The sequence below is a fragment of the Synchiropus splendidus genome, chromosome 7, assembly GCF_027744825.2.
Source record: "Synchiropus splendidus isolate RoL2022-P1 chromosome 7, RoL_Sspl_1.0, whole genome shotgun sequence".
NCBI lineage: Eukaryota > Metazoa > Chordata > Actinopteri > Syngnathiformes > Callionymidae > Synchiropus > Synchiropus splendidus.
Genome location: NC_071340.1, coordinates 20,167,512 through 20,180,491, shown reverse-complemented (window position 1 = coordinate 20,180,491; position 12,980 = coordinate 20,167,512). Strand labels below are relative to the sequence as shown.

The window sequence follows — 12,980 nt, the reverse complement described above, 5'->3', positions numbered from 1 at the left end:
AGATGTTGTGGCACAGATCTAGGATCAGCAACATGTTCAGTTGAAATCAAGAATGTGACGCTAGATCATTCAAGTATACTGATCTGGGGACAGTGTCATTGAAAGAAAAACGAGCCACAGAACAGTTGGTCGGCCAACACGTTTATCGATGAGGCAGGAATTAGCCATTATATTAATATTCATGACTTCTGCTAATTAAATAAACAAATCACACCGTGTTTTTATAGTGGTATACTGATGTCACCATTTTTTACAAATTATCTGACGAGATTGATAAATCAAAGTAAAACATTTCGGTGCGAGAAAGTGAAAACGTGATATGTCAAAGACATATACGTTAATAATAAATAGATGGCTTAAACTGCTTGTTACTTGATCATGATCAAGATTGTTTTACTGTATTTGTTTGTGGAAAAAAATCCATAAAATCCAAACGCCCAGCATCTGCGAAATAGTTCAACAAAGTGTAAAGAAATATTCTTTTTAAAAAGTTGTTCACATATCATTCGTCTATGCATCATCAGCTATTCCATGGCTTTCAGTGAGTCTTCAAGATAGATATTGGCAACAAACAGTGACGCGGCACTAGATCTACTTTTACACCACAAGATGGCAACCTTCCATAAATGACAGAAAAGTCCTTCAACATATGAACTGTTGTTTTTTATTCTGTGAACTCATCTGCAGTTATAGACATAACCCCCCCAACTAAACAAATGGATTTTGGTTTTGTTTTGTGTGGTTTAATTCCACATAGATGCATGTGAACCAGGTATAATGTTTCAATTAGTTTTTGTAAAATGAACACATAATATTCTTACAAAAACGCATAACTTCAGTATTTTCTCCATACTAAAGTAAAAGTCATGTTTGCGTTTGACAAGCAAACAACCTGCTTGGCTGATGGAAAGGATTCCAGAATACAGCTTAAGTCACATTCTAATCGATGACAATCCTCAGAGAAATCAAGTGTTAATAAAAGTGAGACGGGTTTATGGCAGACTTAAAATTATCCCCACTTTAGAATCTTATGAACAGAGTGACTCGAGGCTGAAAGCTATATAACAAAAAAAAGGGTGTGACTAAATAAAGATCCATTGTTCGACTTCTGACAAATGAAATATGCAAAAGACAAATACAAATCATGTAACCTTTATTAATACATCATTCACACAATTTTGTAAAAGACTTTTGGAGAGGTTATAATAAATAAATAGTGTCGTTTCCCTTTTTCATGATCAAAAATTCCATTGCTAAAGTTGCAAAATTGCAAATTTGTTTGACAACAGACAACATTGTTGAATTCAAAGTTCTACAGCAAGACAACACAGTTGTGCCACATCAAATCCAATGCACTGCAAAACGATGCAGCGTCACGACCTAGCAGTTCATTATTATTTTGGGCTGTTTCCATTTCCTGCATGCAAGTGGTGTGGTATCTTACACCTTCACATTACATCAGAAGAGAAAGAACCGGATCAAGCTTGCAGTGATGCATCATGTTAGATCTTAGAAGCACCACAGGAGAAAGATTTAGGCTTGTTTAGCTGTATTCTATTATTGCCACCTTTTGCATTAAAAAAAAAAGTTTAAATAAACGCCACGGGGCAGAGACGATATATTGTAATTCTACAACCTTTAACACACATTCACATAGAGAATACCATTATCAGACAGCAGTTTCTGTCATCTCCCCCAGTGAAGTAACCTTGTGACACGACAGAGAAGATTAAAATACTGTCAACATGGAGGACCTTTCAGGTGATCGGCGCTGTAGACAGAACAGAATCAATATCCTGCAGCACCCGCGAAGTCCTCTGCAGAGCCTCTGTAATGCTTCTCTCACTCATGGGTTCCTTGGTTTCACAAATGGGCTCCTTTGTTCTTGTACTCCTCAGAGGTGTACAGCAGTGTTCAACTAGAACTGTTGAAATATTAAAGAGCACAACACATGTTTGGCAAACAAACAAAAAAACGAAAATAACCTGAAGGATACAGTTGAACCTTTTTATTTTCTCTAGTTCCACAGCAACAAGGTCTGACCTGAGGAACAATTATAACAGTCATGTGAAAGCAAAAATAAAAATTAAATAATATAGGAATTCAAAGTAACTTACAAACTCTCTCTTGTGTGTTCATTCAGATGCACCTCAGACTGTGTCAGGTTAGACAAGCTGTCTTCAAATGATGCTGCCGTTGCAAAGATTTTGTCCTACGATGCAAGTAGACGACAATAAGAATCGACAGACAGTGCACAGCTGGATATAACTGTTGAGTCTATCACCTCTTGCAAACAGCTGGGTAAGACAGACAGCCTCAGTGACTGCTTGGCCTGGTTGTAGCAGCTGAGGATCCTGTGGAAAGGCAGGCGGGTCAATGAGACGTGCCGATATAATGTTCACTAGAATCCTCACACCAACATGTTTTACCTGCTTGCACGTCTCACAAGGGAAGAGACAGAGTTTTGCCCGGGAACATCCGGTGGAAGACTCTTTAGATGGTGAGTGAGTTCTTTCACTTTTGAAACAACCTGGCATATTTGAGGATATGTACGATATGAAAGAAAGGACAAACACAAAGGCAGAAATGGATATTTACCCCGTCTGATGTGAACTCTGGTTTGTAATGAGTAAAATAATTGCTTAGAATGCCATTAGAACGCATGACTGATCCATCTCCTGGAGACACTTCCACGACTGGAACGGTTCCACCAAGAATCCTGCATCAATTCAAAAAGATGCAGCATCAACATCATAATTGCAGGTTATGACAGCATTTTAGAATTATTATTATTCATCTGAAATAATGCACTAAATCAAATCTATTAATAATGATTACAATTATTTTGTTTTCTGTAGGTAAGAATATACTCGAAACACTACACTGCCTGACTTGTAACTATTCACTAAAATGAAAACAAGTAAACTATTTTTTAGGGGTCGGATTTGATTTAAAAAATTAATCTAGTTAATTAGAGAATTTGTGATTCATTAATCTCAATTAATTGCAGTTTAATGGTATAAGAATATTTGCCACATTTTTCAATTTGAATGAATTTGGTATATTACTGAATCAAATGATGGACCCATACATACATTTAAACAACAAAATACTGTTTATTTTGCATCAGCTTGACAATAGCACAATAAATCACGATGGTGGCTACATTCAAGTTTTTATATCACCTTATTTAAACTAAAGCTCTTTTAATGTCTTGAAAATATTTGTATAAGAATTTCTATATCTATAAGAATCAAGTCCGTTGAGAGTAGTGGAAACCCTGGCCATTGTGTAGTGAAAAACATCCCTAAACAAAAGCAAACAGATGCTTTTGTTTGCTTTTGTTCAGGGATTCCTCCATGTTTGTTGTTGTCGTTCTCATCCTAGCTGCCACGTGTCTTGTACATCAGTGGGATCAGTGGACCAGGAACTCCTGCACTGACAAAGGTTCCCTGTTGCCTGGAGAGCAAACTGTTAAATTAATTTAAATTAAATTAAGTTAATTTTTTGTTGTCATTAATTAATCGTAATTAACTCATTCAAGTCCCAACATGACTATTTTTACCCCAGATGAATAAGTGGTAGACTAACTATATAAAAAATAAGTTTAATATTTAAGTTCAAATCTGCTACCGCTGACCTACCTATAGGTCACTCCTTTACACCACATCACCTTCAGAAGCTCGCTTGGAAAGTCTTGGTCTGGTAGGTCTTGGTCTTTCCACCTTAAAAGCATAAGAGGATCATCGCATAGTGTCAACACAAATTAGATTAAATAACTGAGAGATCAATGCACCTGTGGCGGTGAGGCGCCGAACATGTCAGAGGAAGAGCCACGGGAAGAGAGGAGTTCCTTTCAAATGTCGGTCCTGATGCTTTGATCTCATCAGAGGTTCTGTGTGCATCATCTCCGTTCGGTTCAGACCTGTGAGTCCGAGCCAAGGAGAGTGGGTGGTGCCATGTTGGAGGAACGCTCAAGCAGGAGTGGTGCTGGACCACAGTGGTCGACTGGTACGACCCCTCGATCTGAGAAAAGAATAGGGAACGTTTGTTCATCATTTCTATGAGATCACGTTCAAGTAACCTACGTGCTTTGGTTCCCCGCTGCTCTCACGGTGTGGCTGGCTGAGTCTGCAGGAGAATTGGACCGAGAACTCTTCACCAGAGGGAGACAGCTTCAACTGGGCTCGTCCATCCTCCGCCTTGACCACTGTCTCGCCTTCAGCACTCAGCTCGCAACACGCAGAAGACCAGCTCGGCCACTGGACACCAGTGTCAATGCTGTCCAAAGGCTGTCTCAAAAGGCAGATGTCTCATTTAGAAGCGTAGTCCACTAAGTTTCAGTTGCACCTTTTACCTGCTTGTGGGCAGAAGGAATGAGCTCTTCAGGAAGGTAAGGTCTAGAGGCATATTTATTCCTAAAGGACAAGGCTGCCGACGTCATCTCCTGCAATGCGCAGTGAACTAACGTTAGACAGGAGACTACAGCTCACGATACAGTAAGAACACAGCTATGGCTCGTCATTATACCCTGTAAGCGCTGGTGGTGAACCTGGTCCGCTGTCGAACTCTAGAGGTGGTTGCTGGCGGAGGACCGCTGCACTTAGCCGGTGGAATGAATACAAATTCGCAGCCACACGACGACAGCTGAAGCTGGGATCCGTCAGAAAACCGCACGTCGACCGATTCGTCATCGTACATGATCATAGAACTGATTTGGTAGGAGCTTTCCATCATTCCAATCATTAACACACCTTCGGTTTAGTTCCTGCTGGAAGCGCTACTGACTCGAAATATGGCGCCGTTGTGACGTCATTAAGTTTAGTTTTCTTTGAAGGTTTTCTGCCAGAAGGATTCCGGCTGACAGTAGTTGTTATCAAAGAAAAAAGAATGCAATACGGACACGAACACATTATTTACTACCATTTAAAAAAAAAAAAAAAAAAAAAACACGAGCTTGACCGATGAAGGTCTGTTTATGTCATTCACCTTTTACGAGTAAAATAAACACAACCCTTGTTACTTGTGGTTTATTTATTTATTAGTTACCACAATTATTATTGTTTATTTTTATTCTTTATTTTAAGATTAAGATTGAAGTAAAAACTTGTGGAAAGAGTATGTGAACTCGGAGTCTATGAGAAAGTGTAAGACAATGAACTGTATATTACGCGTGGATGTAAGGAAAACACATGCGTTTCTAATAGTGACCGGTAGGTGGTGGTACTGCGTCACTACAACGTTTGCAGCCCGACAGTAGAACAGCGAGAAGAAGCAGGTGAGGTTCTGCTCTCGGTCGAGCTCGAGCTGCGGCTGCATAAAGTGACGCTTCATTCTGCGATGATTGTACCGTCAGCCTGGGCCGCTGAGTCCACACCGCTGCTGCAATGAAGGTGAGTCCCGTTCGTCCGGCGTCGGTGCTGCTTCAAGCTTCAGTTACCAGCCATGATAATTAGCCTCACGTAGCACGTATCCGCGCGTGTAAACACTTGGATTAATAGCCAGTCAGCGAACTTGATGTTTGTCTGGTACCGAGATCACGGTCACTTGGATTGAGGCGAATCGCAACTGTCACCCTGTCAGTCACTTCCCCACCTCACTGTCACATTAGCTGCTGGCGGTTGACAGTCAGTCGCCTGTTTTTCCTGTCTGCTTGCTTTATTCTTCATCGTGTTAACTGTGGCCGAAGGCTTTTAGTCATCTCATCTATTATTAAGCGGCGTCCATATGTGCTCTCATGACGCGCTGTAGCTCTGTGGTTACCATGGTAATCGCAGGGTTAAGTCTTGCTGTGATTTCTGGAACATCAGATATTGACGCCATTGTAGGATTCCAACTCTTCGGTGGAAGTGGATGTAGGTAAGTAAAAGCCAGCAGAAGATAAAAGTGACTTTAGCTCTCTATGATGAATTTTAATCTGTAGATTGTTTACAAGTTATTACAAGTCCATTTGATATTTATGTAAGTTATCTTTGCATAACAATTATTCTTTTATCGAAATAGTCTGTAAGACAATCCTGATGTTACTGATGTGCCAGTGCTTTGTCATAATAATAGTATGCTGCAGACAAGCAAAAATCTCCCCCTTGCGCGATGAATAAAGGCAATCTTCTCTAAAATGAACTGTCTTGTTTGTCATCCTCAGGCAGGGGCCTCGTCCGTGTGGGCTTCATGTTGTGGTTTGCTGAATGAGGTCATGGGTACTGGGGCTGTCAGAGGCCAGCACCCTGGTTTTGGGGCCAGTGCTGGGCCATTCAGGTTTGCCCCCAGTGCAGGATACTCCACTTACCCCCCATCCAGCTCAGGGAGTCCCGGTTTAGTCTGCAAGTCTTGTGGCCAGGCTTTCTCGGTCTTCAGAAGGAAGGTGGGTGCATGGTCGCGCGTGATATATTGTGTTATTGATATGTACATTTAGATTTTTCTTTTTATCTTTATTAGTCCCACAGTGGGGAAATTCAATGTGTCACAGCAGCAACTCACACAAGCTGCACACTCAGCTGCAACACATTGCATATATAAACAATGAGTCCAGAATTCTAATATATGGACATTAGACAAATATTAGAAATAAATGAACAAAAAAAACATTAACAGTGACAGAAAAATATGTTTGACAATACACACAGAGTCCAATCAAAGTTTCCTGTTGTGCATCCTGAGAGCAGCGGGCAGGAAGCGGCAACAAAAAACTGCATCTGTCTGTCAGTGAACCTGCTGCCCAGAATCATTTGTGTTGGTATTTGCTTTGTTTGGACTTGAATAGTCACCAAATGAAAGTGTTTTCTGCCTAAATTGTGGAGCTGGTGTGATCCAGCCAGGACCCCGCGCTGGCACTCTCTCTCGCCAAGCTGCCTAGTCCCAACTCTTGCATTTATTACTGTTTGATGTTTGTCACTTAAAAAAAACAAGCTGCCGGCTGCTCGCGTGCCTTGAGAGAGTCGAGCAGATGTGGCAGGTTAAAAAATTCAGGAAAGGTTGTTTTGGTGAAGATGTGATTTCCAGGCCTTACCTTTTCCTGCTTTTCCGGAGTTGCATTTCATAGAAATATGATTTGTTGTGTGTTACATTCATTATTGAATGTGTCCGTCTGTCTCTTCTCTAGTATATCTGCCGAGACTGCAAGAAGAACTTCTGCTCACTGTGCTCAGTGCTGCAGGAGAATCTTCGCATTTGCGCCACGTGTCATCTGTTGAAGGCGACGGCGTTCCAGAGGCCGCGGCTCATGCGCCTACGAGTCCGAGACCTGAGGCAGTACTTGCTTCTCCACAACATTCCCTCGGACACATGCAGGGAAAAGGAAGACCTAGTGGAGCTGGTGCTGTGCCACCAAGGCATTGAAGAAGAGGAGGACCAGGACACGGGCAGCTTCCACTCACGTTCCATCTACTCCCCGACGGCGTCCACCACGCAGTCGGCATCGGAGCTGTCAACTTTTGCCGTCTCTCAGGAGGAGCCGCTCAGCCGAAGTGATAGTTCTGATACCAACCAGGTCAGGACTTGCCCTAACATTCATTTGTACGCTTGCAGGAATCCGAGTGGCAAGGAAATTGAAGAAGTGTGTGTTGAAAGGAAATGAAATTCTAATAAGTTAAGATAAAAAGTTTGTCATCAAAGGTTCAACATTGAACCAAGTATCCCTCTGGGATACACACGATACTGAGCTAGTGTGTCACAAGTCTGTGTGGAAAAATCAGCCGCAGCTCGACAATCCTGACATTCAGGCTTCCTTTGAAAGGCCATTATTCATCACTCTGTGTCCTTGGAAATGTGGCTCGACTGAAGATTTATTGTTTTCCAACGGATCACATGAATGCAAATGGCGAGGAAGACAGGATCCAAAACTCAAAACCGGCTTCAGAAACATCACAACACTAAAGAGATTTCTAGTGTTGTGCCTCCTTCCTCGGTTGCTCGCTGTTCCTGGTGAAAGCTACACAGCATTTCCAGCTGTAAACAAACACCAGGACACAACAAAGAGCACAACTGAGCGGCGGACAGGGCGCTAAAACGCTGCGGCCTGCTGTGCGAGCGCTAATCTCCTCTGTGAATGGAGACAGCGGCGCTTTGTTGCTGCTCACAGACTATCAATGGGATGGATTATGAACGTTTAATCCTAATCCCCAGACAGTTTCTTTCTTGCATCCTAACGTCTGTCGTATTTGTGCTGCAGGATTCCGGCGATGCCACGTCCGTGTCTCTCCTCAACCTGGACCCCAGTGACCACACGCCAGAGGTAACCCAAGCTCATTGCGAAGGGAAAGAATATTCATTCATTTATTAAATTATTTTAAAGGTAAAACGTGTCATATCGACGTGTCATGTCTGCATGATATATTGGCCCATGCACACTCGTGTTACATGTGTTGTAGGTTACCTAGTATTTTGTATTTTTTCAAGCACTTTATATGCCTGATTTAAGATCTTGTGGGCCAGAAAAAATTACTCAGTGGGCCAGATTTACCCCCCCCCAGCCTTGAGTAGGCTCTTAAGTGAGGTACCATATATGTAAATCAGTTTTTTACAAGAGTCAAAGATTAGAAAACATATTAAATACAAACAGTAAAGCAGAGGACTGAGTTGACTGTAACTTGGTGTAAGAAAATATTGACACATTCAAATATCGCGATACCTGATTCTATGTTGTACCAATATTTTGGCTGAAATATTGCAATACTTGATTTTGTATTATTGTCTTAGTATTTTTTTTAGGTTGTCTACGTTAATACTTTACTGTTTAATACTGAGATACGTACATACTGCTGCATTTGTGACATGTTTAAACATTTTCTTTTTGCACACTGGAGTTACTTTGTTGATTGAAGTAGATGTTCATTCCTGTGCTGGAGAGCAAAATTTAACTGAAGAGATGTCCCAATAGTAAATTTGTTTTCAAGCACATTATATTATAAATATAATATATGTCAAATCATATTTATTTATTTGAATATATTGCTGAACTTACACTATTGCAATCATATCACCACTGCTGTATCGGAATACATATTGTATCATATTGTTGAAAATTATATATTAAAAAGGCCACCATAACAAAGAATAAAAAGATGGCATGATGTAAAAAAAAAAGACTGACACGCTCATATGAGAAATATAAACCATTTTAAGAGTCTTGGAAACATAGAAATGATAACACAACAGGCATGTCTAAAAGTAAATGCAAAATGAGTGTTGCACGTTGATATATGTGTGTGTCATATATCATTTGATACTGAGAGAACACTGGCCGTTCAGGGACGTACATGACAGCCATAAGAAGTTAATATAATAATAATGGCACACAAGTGCACAACTCAAGAGAGAGAGACACGAAACAATGCAGCTTTGTTTGTTGCTAGTTCTTCCTGTCTTTCTGATTCTTATGTTGTTGGTCTACGTGACCGGTGCCGTTCACCACGACAGGCGAGTCCTCAGACGCGGCGTCGCACCCGAGCTTCTCTCTCCGATATCTCCAGCTTGAGGGACATCGAGGATCTGTCCGTCAGACAGCTGAAAGAAATCCTGGTCAGGAATTTCGTCAACTACTCGGGCTGCTGTGAGAAGTGGGAGCTGGTGGAGCGAGTGAGCAGACTTTACAGAGAGACCGAAGAGAACAGGAAGTCGGGTGAGTCATCGTTTCATTTGAGTCCCATAACTGTGGAGTGATTGTGAAAATATGCCTTGTCTCGTCTGCAGTGAAAAATGTGAGCAGCTCTGTAACCGCAGGTGGGTTTTCACATCCCTCCCTGTTGTTGTGAAGGTTGCATCCTTTCTCCTAGGCTGTGTCCCATTTCTCACCCTAACACAAGCACTTAACACGAGCACTTGGTTTTGAGTGTCCTCCACTATGAAGTGCCCTTCGAAGACGAAGTGAAGTGATTGACGTCCCTAAGAATGACGTTCATGATGTCACACGTAAAGACAACGTGTCATTGGCTGCTGTGCTGTGTTTTGTTTCCTGCATATCGAGTGTTGGAGATGTTTTGAAAATACCATGTCCAACGTTTTTGCAACCTCTTGCATCGGCACTGATCATCTCACTTGGTTTGGTGAACCAACCAAATGAGTGAGATTATCACTTGGCCGCTATGTTGCGGTGAGAGATCTGTTAGCGATATGAGGATGTTGTTGTTTGTTAGGAAGAAATAAAAACATAATGTTACTGTAGATACGTGTTGTATTGTTCATGTAGTCGGACACGGTAGACTATTTGGGTCGCGAACATGTGATACCAGACAAAGTCATCAAACGGAAGAGTAGTGCTCCCCACTAAAATGTCCCTGTTGCCCTATCCAACATTGTTTTTAAATAAAGTACTTTGGTATCCTGGAAATCTATCCACACTTCATATTCCCACTTGGTTTCCAGTCAGCTCCAGAACTCCCTCGGTTTGAAGGGATCATTTCAAGTGGTGAACGTCGAGTGCCCTCACTCTTAGTAGTGTTGGGACACACTACACTTGCGCGCAAAACCCAGTGTTAGGGTGAGAAATGGGACACAGCCCGAATCTGCACTGATCAATATCACCAACAACTCAGTCACTAAGATTAGTTCTTGTATCGTCTCCTTTACTTCACATTCCTGACACCAAAGTTGTGGCCTTTCCTCCTCCAATCCGCAACGGTGCTATTCCAGGTAAGTCTTGTGGTGGCTCTTTCACTGTTGCCATGGTGATCATCCATGACCTGCCTTTGTTCCATCCCTGACAATATCATTGTCGCTGTCATTTGTGAAAGAAGTGTGGCACTTCATGCTGTTACCGACCCTCACTGTCTCACTGTTTGTGGAAGAGCCACTTCCACAAATCCGCCACTTCCACAATTCCGCAACCAAAAGCCCCTGTTATCTGTGTCTTTGTTGTCACCCCTCGCCAATGCATGCCTTTTATGTTGGTCAACCATTCAGAGTTGAGTGAAGCAAAGTGGATGGATATGAAGAACAATGTGAAAAAATAATGTTGGATTTGACATGAAATCCAAATGCACCTGGATCATGTCAGATAAGTGGACGACCAAAGAGGCTTCAATAATTCTGTCTCTGTCCTAGATGGCGAGAGGGGACCTCTGACGATCCAGGACGACAACCTCTGCAGGATCTGCATGGACGCGGCCATCGACTGTGTCCTCCTGGAGTGCGGACACATGGTCACATGCACCAAGTGCGGCAAGAGGATGAACGAGTGCCCCATCTGCAGGCAGTATGTAGTAAGAGCAGTGCATGTGTTCAAGTCCTGAACCAGCACAGGAAGCCGCGGCATTCGCATCTCAACAGTGACTTGTCCATCGTGCTTGAAACCTTTGGAGTTATAGTGAAGCTTCGTATGTTTTGTTTCCAAGTGAATGTGTGGCACTTGTCCACGGAGGGTTAATGCAACACAGAAACTTCAAATTGACTACAGCTGAGGCTCTTTCCTCCACAACACCTTTGTCTGGATGCTGCCAAGGAATGAGACTCCGACCGTGAGGAGAGGGAAACACAACTAGGTGCCAAACCATGTGCCAAGCTCGTGTGATTCTCACCGACCCCTCCTCCACACGGTGTGCGGGTCTACTGTGAAGAGCACTTTGTTTCACTGCGACACAACTCACAGTCACAGGTGATGAAGCGTGAACTCTTGAGTGGAAAAGTGTTGAAGACAGAAGTCAACAGCGGTGCCTCTGTTCATGATAAATGTGGATTCATGTATATCTGCTTTGTAGTCTCGAGATACACAAAAGTGTTTACATGTGTGAACGCAGCAATAGCTTCTCTCCGCTGACACCTCAGTCCAGTCTCTGAGACGACAACCGGTGCTAACTCAACTGACCAACTTCTCTGATCTCAACTGTGCAAATATGAAACCCAATGCTTTTATTTATTTTCTTATGAGTGAAACAGGCCCACGTGGGAAGAACAGACATCCAATTGTTTAATGTGCATTTACAGATGTTGATCCGTATAAATCGTTTTTTTTTCTGAATTGATTTTACCTGTGTTTTAACAGATTCTGTCTTGCACCGGAGCATGTTTCCTCTCATTTTACATTTATCAAGTATCTTCTGGCTGATAAAGTCACACCTGCTGCTATTCCTTAAACAATATAATAATGATAATGATCATATTTCCAGAGGTTTCGTGTGCAAGGTTTTGTCTTTGTATTTGGGAACGTCTTAACTTTTTATTTTGCTAAATAAAGGTTCTAATGAAAGTCTACTGTTCCTTGTGTGATATCAGTGACTGAAAGTACAAACAGCAATGTCATTATCAGAAACATTTTCACAGTGTATTTTGTGCTGAACAGTTTTAGTGCGATGAGCTCAAACGGACAGCTAATGGTAGTTGTTTCTGCAGAAAACAGACGCGCGAAGAAGAATCTGCTCTGCAGGAAATGAACACAGGGGAAAGAAATTTTAACAGTTGATAATTCTACGTTTTTCACCACAGACACATGAAAGTTGTTTTATGATGGGCCTGACCCAACCATCGATCCAATTGGGACCAAAAAAAAATATGGGTCCAATGTAAATGTTCCCTCTTTCAACCCAGGCCCACATGTCATCATTGTGGTGTCCGTTATGGGCATCATACGTGGGACCCACGCATCTGCCCCGCTATAACCCATTATACCCACCCAGACAGGGTTAACCAATATGTGGCCCAGCATTGTTGGCTGGTTTGGCTGGCTTGGTTGTGTTATATTCTCTTGATATTTTAAGTCAACTACAGTCATGACTAATACATTAATAGTTGGATATGCTGCTGCAGTTATGACGTGTTTAATACAGTTTTCTTTCTGTACACTGTTCATTCCTCTGTTGGACTGTAAGAAATTCAACTGAAAGTCGAACAAGAATGACTTCATAACAATAAACTTTCATGCTCATCATTACACTGCGTTACACCCTTAAAATGACAGCGCTTGTTAAAAAATATTGCAATACCTAGCTGAACTTACAGTATTGCAATATACAGTATCACCACTCCTGTATCGGGTACGTAACGTCCGC

At 42.0% G+C, this 12,980-nt stretch overlaps 2 protein-coding genes across 8 annotated transcripts; one reads left to right on the top strand and one right to left on the bottom strand.

Moving 5' to 3' along the window:
- Window positions 1-1,224: 1,224 nt before the first annotated feature.
- On the bottom strand, window positions 1,225-5,012 carry c7h5orf34 (chromosome 7 C5orf34 homolog). 2 transcript variants are annotated; one of them, XM_053871609.1, is made up of 11 exons: window positions 4,531-5,012; window positions 4,358-4,447; window positions 4,089-4,292; window positions 3,797-4,026; window positions 3,645-3,725; window positions 2,599-2,719; window positions 2,430-2,530; window positions 2,285-2,354; window positions 2,118-2,212; window positions 1,997-2,043; window positions 1,225-1,924 (listed from the first exon to the last, which is right to left on the bottom strand). In XM_053871609.1, the coding sequence occupies exons 1-11, from the start codon at window positions 4,744-4,746 to the stop codon at window positions 1,758-1,760; spliced, it is 1,422 nt and encodes a 473-aa protein (XP_053727584.1). In that variant the 5' UTR covers window positions 4,747-5,012; the 3' UTR covers window positions 1,225-1,757. The 2 variants fall into 2 exon arrangements, with proteins under 2 accessions (XP_053727584.1, XP_053727585.1); XM_053871610.1 differs by having other exon boundaries at window positions 4,089-4,296; window positions 4,531-5,011.
- Window positions 4,453-12,175, top strand: LOC128762971 (E3 ubiquitin-protein ligase RNF34-like). Of its 6 annotated transcripts, none has more exons than XM_053871616.1 (8): window positions 4,454-5,859; window positions 6,146-6,364; window positions 7,103-7,489; window positions 8,171-8,233; window positions 9,418-9,619; window positions 9,691-9,720; window positions 10,588-10,629; window positions 11,041-12,175. In XM_053871616.1, exons 2-8 carry the CDS (start codon window positions 6,197-6,199, stop codon window positions 11,226-11,228), a joined length of 1,080 nt encoding a protein of 359 aa, XP_053727591.1. In that variant the 5' UTR covers window positions 4,454-5,859; window positions 6,146-6,196; the 3' UTR covers window positions 11,229-12,175. The 6 variants fall into 6 exon arrangements, with proteins under 6 accessions (XP_053727586.1, XP_053727591.1, XP_053727587.1 ...); XM_053871612.1 differs by having other exon boundaries at window positions 4,455-5,393; XM_053871611.1 differs by having other exon boundaries at window positions 4,453-6,364.
- Window positions 12,176-12,980: the final 805 nt, after the last annotated feature.